Source organism: Scyliorhinus canicula, chromosome 4 (genome assembly GCF_902713615.1).
Source record: "Scyliorhinus canicula chromosome 4, sScyCan1.1, whole genome shotgun sequence".
In the NCBI taxonomy this organism is placed as follows: domain Eukaryota; kingdom Metazoa; phylum Chordata; class Chondrichthyes; order Carcharhiniformes; family Scyliorhinidae; genus Scyliorhinus; species Scyliorhinus canicula.
Genome location: NC_052149.1, coordinates 135,255,637 through 135,277,995, shown reverse-complemented (window position 1 = coordinate 135,277,995; position 22,359 = coordinate 135,255,637). Strand labels below are relative to the sequence as shown.

Below are 22,359 nucleotides of genomic sequence, written 5' to 3'. Positions count from 1 at the left end.
CAAGAGTATGGGGAAAAGGCAGGAGAATGGCACTAAATTATAGTGCTCATTTGGATAACCTGTGCAGATACGATGGGCCGAATGGCCTCATTCTCCACTGCACCAAATCTGTGATCCGGTGTAAGGGTAAAGTGAACATTTGCTGTGGGAGGAGAGACCATAAATGAGTGAGTACAGGCTGTGATAAGGAGAATAAATGGGTGGGTGGAGGTGATGGAAACATAGAAGATACAAGGAATGTGGAAGAAGCTGGGTTGATGACTGAAATTACTTCTTGCCATTTTATCCTTACTTTAGCTCTTGGATTGATCACAGATAATGGTGTCAATTAATTAACACCATTAATTAATTAATCATCTCCAAAGATGTGCGGGTTAGGTGGATTGGCCATGCTAAATTGCCCGTAGTGTCCTAATAAAGTAAGGTTAAGGGGGGGGCTGTTGGGTTACGGGTATAGGGTGGATACGTGGGTTTGAGTCGGGTGATCATTGCTCGGCACAACATCAAGGGCCGAAGGGCCTGTTCTGTGCTGTACTGTTCTATGTTCTATGTTCTAATTGTGAAGGTTTTCACCTGTTAATCTCTATGAACATCATAAAAGTGAAAGAAAGTTTACTAATATACTATGTATCACCTAGCCAGAAGATAAAATACAGCACATCACTAAACACTGTCAGTGAAACATTTAAAATTATTATGCATTTTACAAAATTGAAGACAGTAAAATATTCTAAAAATTCTTTTGGATGACACAGTGGTTAAACTATATACAGCTCAATTTTTTACTCAAAGGCCACACATTTTTATCAATAGTTAATAGTTGGATAATTATGCTCCACGCAGCAAGGTATACTTTCAACGGATGTTCACGTTTTTCAGTATTCGTAGTCACCCGAGATCTCATAGTCATCTTCTGGATCGTAATAATCCTCTTCATCTTCCTCGTCATCTGTGATATAATTTCTATCTTTGCTTTTCAAACTCATTTCCACTGCTAATGGTGACTCTGTGGGTTAAAATCACACATGCATTAAACCTACATGTGAGACAATAAAGAAAGAAATTATATTTATGTAGCCTCTGATATTGACTCAAGGTGGGATTGTGTCAATACCACATGTGGGGACTGCGGGGAGCAACATACTCAATTACAAGGCCTGGTGTGGTTTTGTGGCCTTAACACTGCTTGACCAGCAGTGATGCAGAGGTGTAAAACTGTTGCTGTTGATCAGATACCACCCGATTTTGTGCTCCATTTTTGAATATTGTTTTTTTTTAAATACTTCTATTTAAGAAGTTTTCCATTTTACAACATGCACAAAAGACAATCAACTTCATACAATTTTTATAAAGATATCCCGAATCGATCAATCCCATATTTCCCTTATTTATCCAAATCTCCCCTCCCTCTCCCCCCCCCCCCCCCCCCCCCCCCCGTACCCATGGCCTACTTGCTGACGACTATGTATTGTTAAAGAAGGAAATAAGCGGCCTCCACCTTGAATAGAACCCCTCCTCTGACCCAATGATGTACTTGATTTTTTTCTACGTGCAAAAACTCTGACAAGTTCCCCAACCGTGTCGACCTAGGTGGCTTCAGTGCATTCCGCCCAAGCAGAACCCTCCTCTGTGCTATCAGAGAGGCGAAGGTCAAGACATCTTCCTTTGCTGCAGCCCTGACTCGTCCAATACCCAAAAGATCGCCACACAAGGGCACGTCACCACCACAATCACCATCAGGGGCAGCACGGTAGCATTGTGGATAACACAATCGCTTCACAGCTCCAGGGTCCCAGGTTCGATTCCGGCTTGGGTCACTGTCTGTGCGGAGTCTGCACATCCTCCCCGTGTGTGCGTGGGTTTCCTCCGGGTGCTCCGGTTTCCGCCCACAGTCCAAAGATGTGCAGGTTAGGTGGATTGGCCATGATAAATTGCCCTTAATGTCCAAAATTGCCCTTAGTGTTGGGTGGGGTTACTGGGTTATGGGGATAGGGTGGAGGTGTTAACCTTGGGTAGGGTGCTCTTTCCAGGAGCCGGTGTAGACTCGATGGGCCGAATGGCCTCCTTCTGCACTGTAAATTCTATGTATAATCCCCAAAACTTCCGACATGGTCTCAAAGAAGGAAGCCGAGAACTCTGGCAACTTAGAGCAGGCCCAAAACATATGCGAGTGGTTCGCCAGCCCCCAGAACAGCACCCGTACCTATCCTCCACCCCCAGAAAGAACCCACTCATGCGTGCCCAAATCATTTGTGCCTTTGTGCACCACCTTAAACTGAATCAGACTCAGTCTTGCACACTGGGAGGTAGAATTTACACTGTGTAAAGCCTCATTCCACATCCCCCCCTCAAATGCACAACCCAACTCTTCCTCCCATTTTCCCTTTACCTCCTGCAGCGAAGCCCTCTCCCTCTCCATCAACTGCCCATAAATATCTGATATCCTACCTTCCCCTATCTCATCGCAAGACACTACCTTATCCATCAGAGAAGGCAGAGGCAGCTGAGGAAATGTAGAGAGTTCCACCTGAACAACGTTCCGTACCTGTAGATATCTAAACCCATTCCACCACGGAAGCTGGAACTTCTCAACCAGCTCCTCCAGCCCTGCAAACCTACCCTTGACGAAGAAATCCCCAGACCTCTCTATCCCCTCCCTCTCCCAGATTCTGTATGACGAGTCCATTCCCACCAGAGCAAATCTATGGTTCCCACAGATCGGCGCCATTAACAACATAAATTCCAGCTTAAAGTGCTGTCTAAATTGGTTCCATATTCTCAATGAAGTTGTTATCACTGGGCTCATGGTGTACCTGGCCAGTGTGAATAGAAGAGAAGCAGTTATTAATGTCCTCAAATTCAACCCTCGACACAAGGCCTCTGCCCACAAACCGATTCTGCATACTCGACCAACCCCCGCACTTCCTCAATGTTCACTGCCCAGTAGAACTTCATCAGATTAGGTAAAGCCAAACCCCCCTCCCCCCAACTGCCTATCTCTCTGTAGGAATGATCCCAAAGAGTCTTGCCCGCTCACATGGGGGGGGGGAGGGGGGGGGAGGGGGTGAAAGGGGGGGGGGCTGTGGTGCCGGGATGACCCCCTGCAGGATTGGGGCGGTGCACAGGCATGGACGCCATTGCCGCAGTGTGTAAGGCACCCATCTTGCTGCGCACCCCACTGCCCACCCACCTTTGCCTCTGGCCCTGCAGAGTGTCACCAGCCGTATGGGTTCCACCAAGGGGGAATGGAGAAGGACACTCCATCCCGGAGACCGTCAAGGTGACAGTCCCCCTGAGCTTATATACCACAGAGTTCTTCCAGACGCTGAGTGGGGACCTGTCCGGGATCTCATAGAGCTCAGTGCACAGGTGCATCTGCGCCATCACGGATTTTGATTTGATTTGATGTGATTTCTTTGGAAAGGTTGATTAGAGTGCAGGACAGATATGTTCCTGTGAAAATGAAAGACAGAAATGGCCAGACTAGGGAACCATGGATGACGGGTGAAATTGTGAGACTAGCTAAGAGGTAAAAGGAAGCATACATAGGATCGAGGCAACTCAAAACTGATGAAGCTTTGGAGGAATATCGGGAAAGTAGGACGAATCTCAAACGCGCAATAAAGAGGGCTAAAAGGGGTCATGACATATCTTTGGCTAACAGGGTTAAGGAAAATCCCAAAGCATTTTATTCGTATGTAAGGAGCAAGAGGGTAACTAGAGAAAGGATTGGCCCACTTAAAGACAAAAGAGGGAATTTATGCGTGGACTCAAAGGAAATGGGTGAGATTCTTAATGAGTACTTTGCATCGGTATTCACAAAGGAGAGGGACAAGATGGATGTTGAGACTAGGGATGGATGTTTAAATACTCTCGGTCAAGTTGTCATACGGAAGGGGGAAGTTTTGGGTATTCTGAAAGACATTAAGGTGGACAAGTCCCCAGGACCGGATGGGATCTATCCCAGGTTACTGAGGGAAGCGAAGGTCGAAATAGCTGGGGCCTTAACAGATATCTTTGCAGCATACTTGAGCACGGGTGAGGTCCCGGAGGACTGGAGAATTGCTAATGTTGTCCCTTTGTTTAAGAAGGGTAGCAGGGATAATCCAGGGAATTATAGACCTGTGAGCTTGACGTCAGTGGTAGGCAAACTGTTGGAGAAGATACTGAGGGATAGGATCTATTCACATCTGGAAGAAAATAGACATATCAGTGATGGGCAGCATGGTTTTGTGCAGGGAAGGTCATGTCTTACAAACCTAATAGAATTCTTTGAGGAAGTGACAAAGTTAATTGATGAGGGAAGGGCTGTAGATGTCGTATACATGGACTTTAGTAAGGCGTTTGATAAGGTTTCCCATGGCAGGTTGATGGAAAAAGTGAAGTTGTATGGGGTTCAGGGTGTACTAGCTAGATGGATAAAGAACTGGCTGGGCAACAGGAGACAGAGAGTAGTGGTGGAAGGGAGTGTCTCAAAATGGAGAAGGGTGACTAGTGGTGTTCCACAGGGATCCGTGCTCGGACCACTGATGTTTGTGATCTACATAAATGACCTGGAGGAAGGTATAGGTGGTCTGATTAGCAAGTTTGCAGATGATACTAAGATTGGTGGAGTTGCAGATAGCGAAGAGGACTGTCAGAAAATACAACAAAATATAGATAGATTGGAGAGTTGGGCAGAAAAATGGCAGATGGAGTTCAATCCAGGCAAATGCGAGGTGATGCATTTTGGAAGATCAAATTCAAGAGCGGACTATATGGTCAATGGAAGGGTCTTGGGGAAAATTGATGTGCAGAGAGATCTGGGAGTTCAGGTCCAATGTACCCTGAAGGTGGCAACGCAGGTTGATAGAGTGGTCAAGAAGGCATACAGCATGCTTGCCTTCATCGGACGGGGTATTGAGTACAAGAGTTGGCAGGTCATGTTACAGTTGTATAGGGCTTTGGTTCGGCCACATTTGGAATACTGCGTGCAGTTCTGGTCGCCACATTACCAGAAGGATGTGGATGCCTTGGAGAGGGTGCAGAGGAGGTTCACCAGGATGTTGCCTGGTATGGAGGGTGCTAGCTATGAAGAAAGGTTGAGTAGATTAGGATTGTTTTCGTTGGAAAGACGGAGGTTGAGGGGGGACCTGATTGAGGTCTACAAAATTATGAGAGGTATGGACAGGGTGGATAGCAACAAGCTTTTCCCAAGAGTGGGGGTGTCAGTTACACGGGGTCACGATTTCAAGGTGAGAGGGGGAAAGTTTAAGGGAGATGTGCATGGAAAGTTTTTTATGCAGAGGGTGGTGGGTGCCTGGAACGCTTTACCAGCAGAGGTGGTAGAGGCGGGCACGATAGCATCATTTAAGAAGCATCTAGACAGGTATATGAATGGGCGGGAACAGAGGGAAGTAGACCTTGGAAAATAGGAGACAGGTTTAGATAGAGGATCTGGATCGGCGCAGGCTGGGAGGGCCGAAGGGCCTGTTCCTGTGCTGTAATGTTCTTTTTTCTTTGTTCTTCTTTATTGTCACATGTACCGAAGTACAGTGAAAAGTATTTTTCTGCGACCGAGGGAACGTGCACAGTACGTACATGGTAGACAAAAGAATAATCAACAGAGAACATTGACAAATGGTACATCGACAAACAGTGATTGGTTACAGAACAGAGCAAGGGGCCAAACAAAGCAAATACATGAGCAAGAGCAACATAGGCTGTTGTGAATTGTGTTCTTACAGGGAACAGATCAGTCCAGCGGGGAGTCATTGTGGAGCCTTGTAGCTGTGGGGAAGAAGCTGTTCCTATGTCTGGATGTGCGGGTCTTCAGACTTCTGTACCTTCTGCCTGATGGAAGGGTCTGGAAGAAGGCAATGCCTGGGTGGGAGGGGTCTCTGATAATGCTGTCTGCCTTCCTGAGGCAGCGGGAGGTGTAGACTGAATCAATGTGGGGGTGACAAGCTTGTGTGATGCATTGGGCTGAGTTCTAGGAGGCCCTAGATGCCCAGTTGGCACAATACATTGATTTAAATGTGGACCAAGCCCCAGGTTTGGGCATCAGTGTTTGCCGGGGTCCAGGTGGTGATCAACGGGATGCATGCCCCCCCACGAGCACCTGCAGATGACAGGCCGCTCATCACAAACCAAAAGGGATTCCACTCGATGAACATGCAGCTGGTGTGTGACCATCAGATGCGCATCATGCATGTCTGTGCCCGATACTGGGCAGTGTGCACAACGTCTTCATCCTAGCACACTTGCAGGTTCCTGGCCTCCTCGAGGCATATACCCGGCTGGGGGTGGCTCCTGAGCGGTAGGGGTTATCTGCTGCAGTCATGGCTGATGATTCCTATCTGGAGGCCACAGTCCAACGCAGAGACCCACTACAACGACACCCATGACCAGGGCCGTGATCGAGTGGTTCTTCGGCATCCTGAAGATGTAGTTCAGGTGCCTGGATCGCTCTGGAAGGGCCCTTCAGTACAGCACTTAGACAGGGTGGATAGTCAGGAACTTTTTCCCAGGGTAGAGGGGTCAATTATTAGGGAGCATAGGTTTAAGGTGCGAGGGGCAAGGTTTAGAGGAGATGTACGAGACACGTTCTTTTACACCGAGGGTAGTGGGTGTCTGGAACTCGCTGCCGAAGGAGGTAGTGGAAGCAGGGACGATAGTGATGTTTAAGGGGCATCTTGACAAATAAATGAATAGGATGAGAATAGAGGGATACGGACCCAGGAAGTGCAGAAGATTTTAGTTTAGACGGGCAGCATGGTCAGCGCAGGTTTGGAAGGCTGAAGGGCCTCTTCGTGTGCTGTACTTTTCTTTGTTCTTTGTTCTTTGATGAATGGGACAGGGCACCTGGGCAGGCATGGGTGCCAGGGCCAGCGTGCACAGGACGCTATGATCGCCTCCAGGATCACCGACTGAGTTGGGGGGGGGGGGGGAGTTCTGGCCAGGGGCATGGACACCTCATCCTACCCCCACACCCCGCCACTTCCCCTGGCCATACCCCCCTGCCTGTAGCCCACTCAGTGATACATACCTGCCGCACTACAGGGTGTGGGCCTGGGTTGGCAGGAACAGTGGGTCTAACCCATGGGATGGACGATGATGACAGCCCACCCTGTGAGGAGCTCTGGTGTTCCGCATCATTTGACAACGCCTGACTCCTGCCCATGGTAGCACTTACCACCGTCTACCTGGGTGATCCCTGCATGCGAGCTGGCCATTCCATCACATGATCCCATTGAATCCCTGGGGTGATGGAGGGTGGTGGGACACCAGAGCGATGAGTGCTGCCTGAACTGTGGTCTCTGATCAAGCCCACCCACAACATCCACAAATCACCCCCCCCCCAACCACGCTCCCTCTGCGGACAGCCCAGACCAGCCCACCCCTCACACCCTTCTGACAGAGCATATAGGCAGATTGTAATATAGTGCATAGGTATTTAATGTGAAAAAATATATACAGATTCGTGCCCTCGTCCTTATCAAGCCCTGCACCCATGCAAACTTATCTTGGGTTACGGGTATAGGGTGGATGCGTGGGTTTGAGTGGGGTGACCATTGCTCGGCACAACTTCGAGGGCCGAAGGGCTGTTCTGTGCTGTACTGTTCTAAGTAGAAGTCTAAGTAAATCAGGAGTTGAGGCAGCCGCTGTGATGCCCGCTCTATGACCTGGGTCCCCTTTTGCGACCATCTTTTGGGACCTTGAGGCCTAGATATGCCTGGCTGCTGCTCGGGTGGCCCAGGTAGCGTGGTGCCGCCATGTTCTGCCTGTTGTCCATGTGATGTGTCAGGGATAGGAGGGAGGTAGTCCGAGGCGCTGCGGTGTTCTGGCACCTCACCTGCGCGGATCACCGGCACGGGCCCCATCACCTCCTCTTCCCTCAGGACGCCCGATGGCCCCTGGACTACTCCATAGGACTGGGGTGTGAGCGGAGCTATCCCCTGAAGCTTCCCCACCACCTGGCACTGCCTATCTTGGATGCCCGCTCTGGTCTTGACCAGGGTCTGCATGCTTGTGGACATGGAGCACAGGGAGTGGGCCACCTCTGCCGAGGACTGTGCCAGCTGCAGAGCTGGGCTGAGAGGTGGCAAATGGAGTTTAATGTGGAGAAGTGTGAGGTGATTCACTTTGGAAAGAATAACAGAAATGCGGAATATTTGGCTAATGGTAAAATTCTTGGTAGTGTGGATGAGCAGAGGGACCTCGGTGTCCATGTACATAGATCCCTGAAAGTTGCCACCCAGGTTAATAGGGTTGTGAAGAAGGCCTATGGTGTGTTGGCCTTTATTGGTAGAAGGATTGAGTTCCGGAGCCATGAGGTCATGTTGCAGCTGTACAAAACTCTAGTACGGCCGCATTTGGAGTATTGCGTACAGTTCTGGTCGCCTCATTATAGGAAGGACGTGGAAGCTTTGGAACGGGTGCAGAGGAGATTTACCAGGTAAATTACCTGGTATGGAGGGAAAATCTTATGAGGAAAGGCTGATGGACTTGAGGTTGTTTTCATTAGAGAGAAGAAGGTTAAGAGGTGACTTAATAGAGGCATACAAAATGATCAAAGGGTTAGATAGGGTGGACAGCGAGAGCCTTCTCCCGCGGATGGAGGTGGCTAGCCCGAGGGGATATAGCCTTAAATTGAGGGGTAATAGAAATAGGACAGAGGTCAGAGGTGGGTTTTTTACGCAAAGAGTGGTGAGGCCGTGGAATGCCCTACCTGCAACAGTAGTGAACACGCCAACATTGAGGGCATTTAAAAATGTATTGGATAAGCATATGGATGATAAGGGCATAGTGTAGGTCAGATGGCCTTTAGATTTTTTCCATGTCGGTGCAACATCGAGGGCCGAAGGGCCTGTACTGCGCTGTATCGTTCTATATCACCCGGTGACTGTACCACCACCTTCTGGGTCTGTGCCATATCAGTCAGTGACTATGCCATCTCCCTCTGGGACTGGGCCACCTCCCTCTACGTCTGTGCCACGTTGGCCAGTATTTGGCCTCTTAATAGCAGCTCTGTTAAAAAGAACTGTTTGTATTCTACAACCTTCTTCGACTATTTCTCCATCAGGGGAGTTTTCTTACGACATTCCCTACCCTGTAGTCACCACGATGTGCTCCTGTGAAAGTTGGATGCTCTATGGGTGCAATATGCCATGAGTGACAAGATGTAGAGGGTACATGTGCACAGCTCTTGACCGGTTATGCTCTTGCTGCTGTCGTACCTGAACAGAAATAGGGAGATCATGGAGTGGAAATCCAGGACAATGGCAAAGGGATCACCAGAAGTGAAGTCAGGAAGTCCTTTTTCACACAAAGGTTCGGGAAATTTGGAACTCTCTCTGCAAGAAGATTCTGGATTCTGGGATAATTTGAGCTGGATAGATTTTCATTGGGTCAGGGTATCTAGGTAATATGGAGCCAAGATCAGCCTTGATTTCATCAAATGGGTTTAATAAATAAAGGTATGGAGTACAAAAGCCAGGAAATTAGGTAAAACCCATTGAAATACTGTTTCAGCCCAGCTGGAGCAATGTGTTGAGTTCTGAACACCACACTTCAGGCAGGATATGACAGCTTTGTGGCGGATAGAGAAGATATTTACCAGAATGTCTCCAGGGCTGAGGGATTACAATTACATGGATAGACTGGAGGGGCTGGAGATTTAATCAAGGTGTTTGAAATCATGAAGGATTTAGATCGAACAAATAAAGCAAAACAGTTCCAACGGCTGAGGGGCTAGCAATGGAAAGACACCAATTTGACCCAAGGAAACACAAGGCAAAATCTGTTTTTCACAGTGAGTGGTTAGGATCTGGAACACACAGTTTGGGAGTGTGGTGGTGGATACAAGTTAATAAAGTAAGTTTCAAAACAGGAGTGGATAAATATTTGAAGAAAAAGTAGAAGCAGAGATATGAGGAAGCGCCAATTAATGGGACTCAATCGATTTCTCTTTGAAAGAGTTCGCACAGACTCAATGGTTTAAATGGCCTCTTTATGTTATAAGGACCCTTCCTGTTGATTCCCTTATGTCCCATTTCTTTTACTTTGTTGTTACCGTTTTTTAATCCATGGATCGTTAAGGGACATATACCTTTACGTTGAGCAGAGGAAGTGAGGAACTCAGAAGTTTCAAAATGGTACTCTGTGCTATTGGAGACTTAGGTTCTGAACATGAGAACTCAGACTTTCTTGCACTCAAGCGATCGAAGGGATTTAGTTTGATTGGTTGGCTGGTGACCAATGGATTGGCCAAAGACCGTATTTTGTCCGGCGACAGACAGTGATTGGGTCCTGCCAGGTGGGGTGATTTCAGACAACCCAGAGAGAATACGCCTGGATGCTGAGAGAAGAAGCTGTGAGTTGCTCTGTCTCTCTTTCTCCAAAATGTTTTCCTGCCTGCTGTTTCTGAAATTGCAGAGAAATGTTGAGATCCTGATGAACCTACAGTGAAAACCCTTACAGACTTAAAGCAAGAACTTCCAACTGAAGGTCCAAACTAAAAAGAATCTAGCTGGAAGATGTCCATCTGGAACAGAGACTTATATCCTTTTACTTTTCATATTATTCTATTTTACACCTATCTTTCACCTCTGTGTTTGTTTGTCTTGTGTGAATGTGTGTGGAGGGGTGGGATGAGTTAAAGAAGTGGTGTTAGGAATTGGTAATAGTTATAGTTATTGTTATTAATATAAATTAATTGTGTTTAAATTTACAAACCAAGTGACTGTAGTTATTGGGCAGTTTATTGGGCAGTCAAAGACCAAAGACTTTGGGTACTTTCTAAAAATTAGATGCATGTCCCCCTATGAGCACTTGCAGATCACAGGCCGCTCTACACAAACCAAAAGGGGTTCCACTCGATGAACATGCGGCTGGTGTGTGACCATCAGATGCGCATCATGCATGTCTGCGCCCGATACTCGGCAGTGTGCACGAGGCCTTCATCCTAGCACACTTGCATGTTCCTGGCCTCTTCATACCCAGCTGGGGGGTAGCTCCTAGGTGGTCGGGGTTATCCGCTGTCACTCCGGGTCAATTGGGACTGGAATTGACCGCGCACTAACCCAGGGCATTGTAACAATCTGCTGTGTGATATTGTGGGAGATAATAAGTTGACAAAAAAAAGAAATCAAGGTGCAGTTATCAGTTCTCGTGTTAAATATCTAATTTTGATAGCAATGATCTGCAGGAAAAACCTTGAGCTAGGTCTACCAATGCCAAGGTTTAAGGTTTTAGTGATTGGAAATCTCTTTTGTTAGCTGAACGATGTTTCTTCGTCTTACCGGAATCATAGACACTCAAACTTGCAGATGCAAATGCTTCTCCATACTTGTTCCGTGTGTAACAGGTATAGGTTCCCTCATCAGACTTCTTCAGCCCCTGAATCTGCAACCACCCTGTGATACCGTATCGTTCTGGCCCACCTCGTGCCTGGAGAAAGACATAAAAGAGGAATGTGGTACATTTTGTCCCGTGTGTGGGAATTTCCCATACTGGAAGTGTGATGAGCCTGTTGCTTTCTCTGTGGCTATGCCTTGGCCAAGCCCAGTTAACTAGTGAATCAATCAACACACTTGTCTCCTGAAGTATAAATTGTTGTGAGAGTTTGCAATTTGTCTTGATGAGTGCAAGAGGAAAAGATTCAGTAACATGTCTCTCTTTCCAACAATATTCAAAACATCTTACCAATTTAATAATATGTTTTATAGCAACTGAGTCGTTACCTGGATAGAGATATGAGCATCATCCCCAGGCAGGAAGTTATCTGTCCCTTTCTTCCTCCATTCCACAAGAGCCATGGGATATGCTGACACCTCACAGCCAAAGACAATATCATTGCCTGTAACATTGTGCACGTCCCGAGGTGGAGTGGTGATCCATGGAACTGTGTGAACGAGAAGAAGAGTTACTGACACCACAATACCTATTGCATATTTAACACCCTTCACACTCTCTGACAGCATTGCTCCTTCCCATCCATGGGTCAGCCTTGCCTCTGTCTCTTTCTCTAAGTCAGAAGATCACAAGTTCAGGCTCTACTCTAGAACTAAGTTTCTGCTCAGCGATTCTGCGTTGTTGCGCTTCCTGAAGGCTGTCTTGGAGAACGCTTACCTGGAGATCAGAGGCTGAATGCCCTTGACTGCTGAAGTGTTCCCCGACTGGAAGGGGACATTTCTGCCTGGTGATTATCGCGCGATGTCCGTTCATTCGTTGTCGCAGCGTCTGCATGGTCTCGCCAATGTACCACGCTTCGGGACATCCTTTCCTGCAGCGTATGAGGTAGACAACATTGGCCGAGTCACACGAGTATGTACCGTGTACCTGGTGGGTTGTGTTCTCACGTGTAATGGTGGTATCCATGTCGATGATCTGGCATGCCTTGCAGAGATTGCCATGGCAGGCTGTGTGGTGTTGTGGTCTCTGTCCTGAAGACTGAGTAGTTTGCTGCAAACAATGGTTTGTTTGAGGTTGCGCGGTTGTTTGAAGGCAAGTAGTGGGGATGACCTTGGCAAGATGTTCATCTTCATCGATGATGTGTTGAAGGCTGCGAAGAAGATGTCGTAGTTTCTCCACTCCGGGAAAGTACTGGACGACGAAGGGTACTCTGTCGGTTGTGTCCCGTGTTTGTCTTCTGAGGAGATCGGTGTGGTTTTTTTGCTGTGGCGCGTTGGAGCTGTTGATCGATGAATCGAGCGCCATATCCCGTTTGTACGAGGGCATCGTTCAGCATCTGTAGATGTCTGTTACGCTCCTCTTCGTCTGAGCAGATCCTGTGTTTACGGAGGGCTTGTCCATAGGGGATGGCTTCTTTAATGCGTTTAGGGTGGAAGCTGGAGAAGTGGAGCATCGTGAGGTTATTTGTGGGCTTGCGGTAAAGCAAAGTGCTGAGGTGACCGTCCTTGATGGAGATGAGTGTGTCCAAGAATGCAACTGATTTTGGTGGGTAGTCCATGGTGAGTCTGATGGTGAGATGGAACTTATTGATGTCATCGTGTAGTTGTTTCAGTGATTCTTCATCGTGGGTCCAAAGGAAAAAAATGTCATCGATGTACCTGGTGTATAATGTCGGTTGAAGGTCCTGTGCGGAGCAGAGAAACTACGACATCTTCTTCACAGCCTTCAACACATCATCGATGAAGATGAACATCTTGCCAAGGTCATCCCCACACCCCCACTACTTGCCTTCAAACAACCGCGCAATCCCAAACAAACCATTGTTTGCAGCAAACTACTCAGTCTTCAGAACAGAGACCACGACACCACACAATCCTGCCATGGCAATCTCTGCAAGACGTGCCAGATCATCGACATGGATACCACCATTACACGTGAGAACACCACCCACCAGGTATGTGGTACATACTCGTGCAACTCGGCCAATGTTGTCTACCTCATACGCTGCAGGAAAGGATGTCCCGAAGCGTGGTACATTGGCGAGACCATCGCACGACAATCACCAGGCAGGAAGGTTCCCTTCCAGTCGGGAACACTTCAGCAGTCAAGGGCATTCAGCCTCTGTTCTCCAGGTAAGCGTTCTCCAAGGCGGCCTTCAGGACGCGCGACAACGCAGAATTGCTGAGCAGATACTTATAGCCAAGTTCCGCACACATGAATGCGGCCTCAACCGGGACCTGGGATTCATGTCGCATTACATTCATCCCCCACCATCTGGCCTGGGCTTGCAAAATCCTCCCAACTGTCCTGGCTTGAGACAATTCACATCTCTTTAACTTGGGGTTACCCCTATCTCTGGATCTGTAAAGATTTAATTACCTGCAAATGCTCGCATTCTAAGCATTGTCTGGCATCTTTGAATTTGTCTATATATATGTTTCTGGAACATACCTCTTCATTCACCTGAGGAAGGAGCAATGCTCCGAAAGCTAGTGATTGAAACAAACCTGTTGGACTTTAACCTGGTGTTGTAAGACTTAGAACTTGATGGCATAATCAAGTGCGAATTTTTCAGTGCTATACTGTTAGAGATGCCATCTTTTGGGCCAGATCTTAAATGGAGGCCCCACAGTCGTCTCAGACAGATGCAAAAGATCCCACAGCATGATTGGAAGAAGATTAGGGGAGTTCTCTCCAATGTCCTGGTCACTATTTATCACTCAAGCAATACCTAAAACAGTTATCACATTTTTGTAGGTCTTTGTGCAAATTGTCTATCTCATCTGGCTACGCTGCAGCAGTGACTATATCTCAAAAGTAATTAATTGACTGTCAACAGTTTGTGATGATCTGAGTATGTGATCGATGCTATATGCAAATTGAATCAATCTTTATCATCCATCCAGTCTCTGATGTGCCAGTAATTTAGTAAACCTTCTAATTGTGACAATAATCTTAAAAATCTTCATAATGTCACGCCTTAGTCGTCTCCACTTTCATGGAAAAGGTTCACCCACCTGTTCAGCCTTTCCGGATAGTCTTAACCTCTCAATTCTGATATTATCCTTGTAAATCTGTTTTGAACCTTTCCAGTGCTTCAAAATCTTTTTTATAAATATGGAAACCAGAACTCTAAACAATACTCCAAGTGTATTAGAATCACGGTTTCATACAAGTTTAACATTACCATTGGTACAAACATAAATCACTGTAGATCCATTGAGAAAGAAAGCCAAATTGGAGTGAATTCTCCACCGACGGAATCCTTTGCTGGCAGTGCACCCCCGCCCGTGGGTTTCCCGGGAGAGTAGGGGTGCCTACAATGGGAAATCCCATTAGACAGTGGTGGGACAGAGAATCCCGCTGCCAGTGACGGGGAGACGGAGAATTCACCCAACATTTCGGTTTCTGACCTGTAGCCAACAAATGGACCTCACTCTGTGTCTCTGGAACATCAATTAAGTTTTTGGCTTTGAAACAGCCACAACTTCACCGTAACAAAATATCTGAAATTAGAGATTGTGACTGACACTAAGTCATAACCCGATTTCAGTGCCCATTAAAGCAGTGGCCTGAAGTACACAGGTTAATTTAATAGTTCAACATCACAAGTGGGCCTCAGACTATGGGTGGGCACTGCCATGATCTCCAAGTTACATTTAAACTCAGACTAAATTTCCATTATTTTAAATAATATCATGCACCTTTCGGTATATTTAGGACAATTTCAGGGGAATCAGTTAAGAAAGTTAAAATCAACTGCTTCAAATTGGTTGCCTTTCCATTTTTGTCCTTCATCTGCCCAATACCTGAATAAGGTGATCTTTTTATTGTGAAAGGCTTTCCCCACTTCCTCCCAACATTGTATAACCCGCCACAACCAACACATTCTTTGGCAAAATAAATTAACGCATATAGTTTGTGAGGTAAATTTTCCAGTCGGGAGCTCCTATTGGGGAGCCTCACCCATTGGGAGCATAACAACATCAATGTTGTTGGTGTTACATCATAGCTGTAATGGTGAGCCCCTCCTTTATTATTTCACATGTCCACACCATTTGGAACCATCAGTTTCCATAGCGGCCTGACAACTCCAAACATTCACAATCCAATTTTAATTAATGACACCAGAACCTGCAGCCAATTCTTGTAATTCATGACATATTTTATCAATTGTTGCATCTTTACCCTCTATTTCTTTCTTTGCATCAGAAAAGTCACAGCTTTCCCCCAGAGTTTACTCGGCTTTGTCATGAAGAGTAAAATATTCTCGGCTGTGACAAAGTCTGGAACCAATTCTAAGACTTCAAATCCACCAGTGAGATTAGTTATTGTTTCCTATTGTGTATTTGGATCAACGCATTAGATATGTGAGCCCATCCATGACTCATGGAGTGAGAATGTATCACATGGTGCCAAGTGATACAGTGCGAGAATGTTAGGATTACACAACAATTGTACACTCTATACAGTCAATGAATAGTTAGAAAGCAGAACCACAAGCAACTGTACTGCCACTTTTGCATTTCTGTGAAATGGTTGGTGCTGTCCAGACAACAGGAATGAAGATATATATACATACATTTATATTTTTTAAAATAATAGTTAATTAAGGATTTCATAGTTAACAAACACGATCTAAACTACAACACAACTCTGAAAATTGTTCAAACATGGAGCAATTGTTGCACAAACAGTTCAAGGAATCAGAGATATATAAAACACACAAAAAAAAGAAACACCCAAATCTCCCTCTGACCACCCCCCCCCCCCCCCCCTCCGCCATCCCACAAATAAACCCTACCTCCCCCCGCTAACAGCTGGTGGTAATTAACTCTTTCAAATATGAGATAAATGGCTGCGACCTCAGGTAGAATCCCTCCACTGATCCCCTGACGGTGTACTTGACCTTCTCCAGATATAAAAAGTCCATAAGGTCACTCAACTAGACCGAGTTACTAGACAGAGCGGCTGTCCTCCATCCAAGCAGAACTGGCCTTCGGGCTATCAGTGAGGCAAAGGCAAGGGCCCGCTTCCACCCCCATTCGCAGCTGTGGCAAGTCCGATACCCTGCAAATGGCCACCAATGGATAAGGTTCCAGATCGATGTTAAGAACCGCTGACATGGTGTTAAAGAAGGAGACCCAAAAGCTCACCATCTTTGGACAAGACCGGACATGTGGATATGGTTTGTGGGCCCACAGGAACACTGTTTGCACCTGTCCTCCCCTTCATCAATGAACCCGCTCGTCCTACTTTTGGTTAGATAAGCTCCAGGAACCACCTGAAGTTAGATGAGGCTGAGCCGCGCAAAGGATGAGGTGGAATTTACCCTACAGAGTGTGTCATTCCACACATCCTCACCTAGGATGGATCCCAACTCCTCCATTTCACCTTCACCCGATCAAGCGCCGATTCCAATGAGATGGTCCGTTCATAGAATCATAGAATTTACAGTGTAGAAGGAGAACATGTCCAGAGCATTGCTCTTACCAATTCTTCGCTGCTCTGTGGATGATCGCCTGAGGTACGATCACCAGGGTGAATAGTAGCGTGGACAGCAGGCATCCCTGCCTTATACCCCTGTACAACTGGTAGCATTTAGAGCTGGTGGTGCTAGTCCATACACTCGCCGTGGGAGCGCTATACAGTAGTTTCAACCTGCTCCTAGCACAAACCGCTCCAGGACCTCTATGAGATACGACCATTCAACGCTTCCAAAGGCTTTCTCTGTGTCCAGGGCGAAGGTTACCTCTGGTTTTCTCTCCCTGAGTGGGGTCATTATCACACTCAGCAGGCGCCTGATGTTCGATGTTAGCTGTCTACCCTTAACAAAGCCCGTCTGATCCTCTGCAATCACCTCTGGCACACAGTTTTCCAATCGTTTGGCGAAGATCTTGGCCAGTACTTTCATGTCTACATTGAGCCACAAAATGGGTCTGTAATACCCATATTCAGTCAGGTCTTTGTCTTTCTTAGATATCAGCGAAATTGAGGCCTGTGCTAGCGTTGGTGACAGGGTGTCCCTTGTTGGCGAGTCTGTGAACATCTCCCGCGAGTGCGGAGCCAGTGCTGGTGAGAATATTTTGTAGAAGTCTGCCAAAAATCCATCTGGTCCTTCTGCGCCTGCATGGAGTTGATGCTCTCCATGACTTCTTCCAGTTCTAGTGGTGTTTCCGGCCCCTACTTGACGACTAGGAAAAGTGGCTTTCTATGTTCTATGTTCTTTCTTTCTCTCCTCCCCATGACTGGCATGAACCTACGAGGGAACAAGCGGTCCTAGATCTTGTCCTGTGTAATGAGACAGGATTGATTCATGATCTCATAGTTAGGGATCCTCTCGGAAGGAGCGATCACAATATGGTGGAATTTAAAATACAGATGGAGGGTGAGAAAGTAAAATCAAATACTAGTGTTTTGTGTTTAAACAAAGGAGATTACAAGGGGATGAGAGAAGAACTAGCTAAGGTAGACTGGGAGCTAAGACTTTATGGTGGAACAGTTGAGGAACAGTGGAGAACCTTCCAAGCGATTTTTCACAGTGCTCAGCAAAGGTTTATACCAACAAAAAGGAAGGACGGAAGAAAGAGGGAAAATCGACCGTGGATATCTAAGGAAATAAGGGAGAGTATCAAATTGAAGGAAAAAGCATATAAAGTGGCAAAGATTGCTGGGAGATTAGAGGACTGGGAAATCTTTAGGGGGCAACAGAAAGCTACTAAAAAAGCTATAAAGAAGAGTAAGATAGAGTATGAGAGTAAACTTGCTCAGAATATAAAAACAGACAGTAAAAGTTTTTACAAATATATAAGACAAAAAAGAGTGCCTAAGGTAAATATTGGTCCTTTAGAGGATGAGAAGGGAGTTTTAATAATGGGAAATGAGGAAATGGCTGAGGAACTGAACAGGTTTTTTGGGTCGGTCTTCACAGTGGAAGACACAAATAACATGCCAGCGACTGATAGAAATGAGGCTATGACAGGTGAGGACCTTGAGAGGATTGTTATCACTAAGGAGGGAGTGATGGGCAAACTAATGGGGCTAAAGGTAGACAAGTCTCCTGGCCCTGATGGAATGCATCCCAGAATGCTAAAAGAGATGGCTAGGGAAATTGCAGATGCACTAGTGATAATTTACCGAAATTCACTAGACTCTGGGGTGGTTCCGGTGGATTGGAAATTAGCAAACGTGACGCCACTGTTTAAAAAAGGAGGTAGGCAGAAAGCAGGAAATTATAGGCCAGTGAGTTTAACTTCGGTAATAGGGAAGATGCTGGAATCTATCATCAAGGAAGAAATTGCGAGGCATCTGGATAGAAATTGTCCCATTGGGCAGACGCAGCATGGGTTCGTTAAAGGCAGGTCATGCCTAACTAATTTAGTGGAATTTTTTGAGGACACTACCAGTGCAGTAGATAATGGGGAGCCGATGGATGTGGTATATCTGGATTTCCAGAAAGCCTTTGACAAGGTGCCACACAAAAGGTTGCTGCAGAAGATAAAGATGCATGGCATTAAGGGTAAAGTAGTAGCATGGATAGAGGATTGGTTAATTAATAGAAAGCAAAGAGTTGGGATAAATGGGTGTTTCTCTGGTTGGCAATCAGTAGCTAGTGGTGTCCCTCAGGGATCCGTGTTGGGCCCACAATTGTTCACAATTTACATTGATGATTTGGAGTTGGGGACCAAGGGCAATGTGTCCAAGTTTGCAGATGACACTAAGATGAGTGGTAAAGCGAAAAGTGCAGAGGATACTGGAAGTCTGCAGAGGGATTTGGATAGGTTAAGTGAATGGGCTCGGGTCTGGCAGATGGAATACAATGTTGACAAATGTGAGGTTATCCATTTTGGTAGGAATAACAGCAAACGGGATTATTATTTAAACGATAAAATATTAAAGCATGCCGCTGTTCAGAGAGACTTGGGTGTGCTAGTGCATGAGTCACAGAAGGTTGGTTTACAAGTGCAACAGGTGATTAAGAAGGCAAATGGAATTTTGTCCTTCATTGCTAGAGGGATGGAGTTTAAGACTAGGGAGGTTATGTTGCAATTGTATAAGGTGTTAGTGCGGCCACACCTGGAGTATTGTGTTCAGTTTTGGTCTCCTTACTTGAGAAAGGACGTACTGGCGCTGGAGGGTGTGCAGAAGAGATTCACTAGGTTAATCCCAGAGCTGAAGGGGTTGGATTATGAGGCGAGGTTGAGTAGACTGGGACTGTACTCGTTGGAATTTAGAAGGATGAGGGGGGATCTTATAGAAACATTTAAAATTATGAAGGGAATAGATAGGATAGATGTGGGCAGGTTGTTTCCACTGGCGGGTGACAGCAGAACTAGGGGGCATAGCCTCAAAATAAGGGGAAGTAGATTTAGGACTGAGTTTAGGAGGAACTTCTTCACCCAAAGGGTTGTGAATCTATGGAATTCCTTGCCCAGTGAAGCAGTTGAGGCTCCTTCATTACATGTTTTTAAGGTAAAGATAGATTGTTTTTTGAAGAATAAAGGGATTAAGGGTTATGGTGTTCGGGCCGGAAAGTGGAGCTGAGTCCACAAAAGATCAGCCATGATCTAATTGAATGGCGGAGCAGGCTCGAGGGGCCAGATGGCCTACTCCTGCTCCTAGTTCTTATGTTCTTATGTGCAGTATATCGAGGAACTGCTTCACCCTCGAGTCCCCATCAGGGTGCTCTGAGGTGTACAATCCCTGGTACAAGGCCTCAAATGCCTCATTGACCTCTTTAGGCTCGGTAACTAGTTTTCCATTGATGTCCCTGATCTGAGCTACTTCCCTCATGACTGCCTGCTTCCTCAGCTGGTCCGTGTTCATAGAAGGTATAGTTTCTTTTTGAAAAACATTTTTTCTAAGGCATTTATAGAAACAACAAACACACAATTAAGAGCAAGAAAAACTGATACAATACAATAAATAGTCAACACCTACATACCCCCTGCCCTTCCCCTCCTCCCACCCTGCCTTCCCAATTTTAACCCCTTTATACCCCCCCCCCCCCCCCTCCCTTCCTCTGTTGAAACCTCTATCCTCCTTAAAGAAGTCGAAGCGGTTCTATGTCCGGGCAAGCCCATCAACAAACCCTCTCAAGACTAATTTAATCTTTTCCAACCTCAGGAATTCCGTCACGTTGCTCACCCAAACCCCTGATTTTGGTGGTTCCGAGTCCCTCCTCCCAAACAAATTCCATCTCCAGACTATCAGGGAGGCAAAGGCCAAAACATAGGCCTCTCTTACCAACTGGACTCCCAGGTATCGCTACTCCTGGGTTTGGGACCACCTTCACCCTCAACACCTCAGACATCACGTCTGCGAATTCTCTGCCAGAACCCCTTCAGTTTCAGACATGCCCAGAACATGTGGACATAGACAGATACAACTTACAGTGCAGAGGGGGGCCATTTGGCCCATCGAGTCTGCACCGGCTCTTGGAAAGAGCATCCTATTTAAGCCCAGGCCTCCACCCTATCCCCGTAACCCCATCTAACCTTTTCGGACACTAAGGGCAATTTATCACAGCTAATCCACCTAACCTGAATATCTTTGGACTGTGGGAGGAAACCGGAACACCTGGAGGAAAGCCATGCACACACGGGGAGAACGTGCAGACTCCGTACAGATATTGACCCAAGTCGGGAATCGAACCTGGGACACCGGAGCTTGGAAGCAACTGTGCTAACCACTGTGCTACCGTGCTGCCCAATTGAGTTTGCATGGTTTGCAGATCTCCCCACTCCCACCCACACCTATCCTCTACCCCCACTAAAAAAAGGTCTCTCCTCCCCCCACCGCTCCTCTACCTATTCCCGTTTAGCTTCTCCTATTGGGACTTCCTCCAAGTCCATCAACTCCTTTTAAATCTCCCCTACCCCTCCCCATCTCCCTCCCTCGAGCACCTTACCCTGCAACCCGAAGGGCGGCAACCTGGGAAAGTTCGGCACCTGCCTTCTAACAAAGTCCTGGATCTGTAAGCATCTTTGTGCGGGAGGGCCCGCGAATCATGTCCACATGTTTTGGGCATGTCCGAAGCTTTGGTGATTCTGGCAAGGATTTGTCAATGTCATGTCCACGGTACTAAAGACAAAGGTGGCTCAGAGTCCAGAGGTGGCGATTTTTGGAGTGTTGGAAGATCCGGGAGTCCGGGGGGCAAGAGAGGCTGGCGTTTTGGCCTTTGCCTCCTTGATATCCCGGAGATGGATCCTATTAGCGTGGAGGGACTGGAAGCCCCCAAAATTGGGGGTATGGGTTAGTGACATGGCTGGGTTTCTCAGGCTTCAGAAGATAATGTTTGCCCTGAGAGGGTCAATGTTAGGGTTCGTCAGGAGGTGGCAGCCGTTTATTGACTTCTTTGGAGAAAATTAAGCTGTCAGTAGATGCGATAAGGGGGGAGGGGGGTTAGGGAGGGGGGGGGGGTATAGAGGGAGATAGTTGAGGCAGGATCAGTGAGTGGAGGAGGGGGACTGGGCAACTGGGTGTGTAAGCCATGTTGGCTTGGTGTGGTTGTTGGTTCGGTGGGTGTTATTTACTGTTTTATATTTGCTTTTGAAATTGTTGTTAAAAAATTACAAATACCTCAATAAAATGTTTTTTTTAAAAAAAACTCCATTGGAACCCATCCGTGCCCGGGTTCTGCATCGCACCCATACTCTCCATCACTTCCACCAACCCAATAGGGGCGCCAGCCCCTCCACAAGGTCCTCCTCCACCTTGAGAACTCCAACCTGTCCGAAAACCACTGCATTCCCTCCTCCCCTCAGCCGTGGGCTCGGATTTGTATAGCTTCCGATAAAACTCCTCGAAAACCCCATTCAACCCCACCGGGCCCAGTCCACCCTTCCCATCCAGTCCTTCACTCTTCCAATAATCTTCCTCGCCACCTCCTGCTTCCTAAATTGGTGGGCCAGCATCCGACTCGCCTTCTCCCCATACTCGTACACCCGGTGCACATGGGGAAGT

General features: G+C 46.9%; 1 protein-coding gene across 2 annotated transcripts in view; it reads right to left on the bottom strand.

Annotated features, from left to right (window-relative positions):
- Positions 1 to 668: 668 nt before the first annotated feature.
- The window catches only part of LOC119965025 (kazal-type serine protease inhibitor domain-containing protein 1-like), a 45,117-nt gene continuing 23,426 nt past the window's right edge, over positions 669 to 22,359 (bottom strand). For both annotated transcript variants that reach the window (XM_038795233.1, XM_038795234.1), the window contains exons 3-5: positions 11,724 to 11,884; positions 11,283 to 11,430; positions 669 to 1,006 (exon numbers count right to left, since the gene is read on the bottom strand). In XM_038795233.1, coding sequence (XP_038651161.1) covers positions 876 to 1,006; positions 11,283 to 11,430; positions 11,724 to 11,884 — 440 coding nt within the window. In that variant the 3' untranslated portion in view covers positions 669 to 875. The remainder of the gene's footprint in view (positions 1,007 to 11,282; positions 11,431 to 11,723; positions 11,885 to 22,359) is intronic.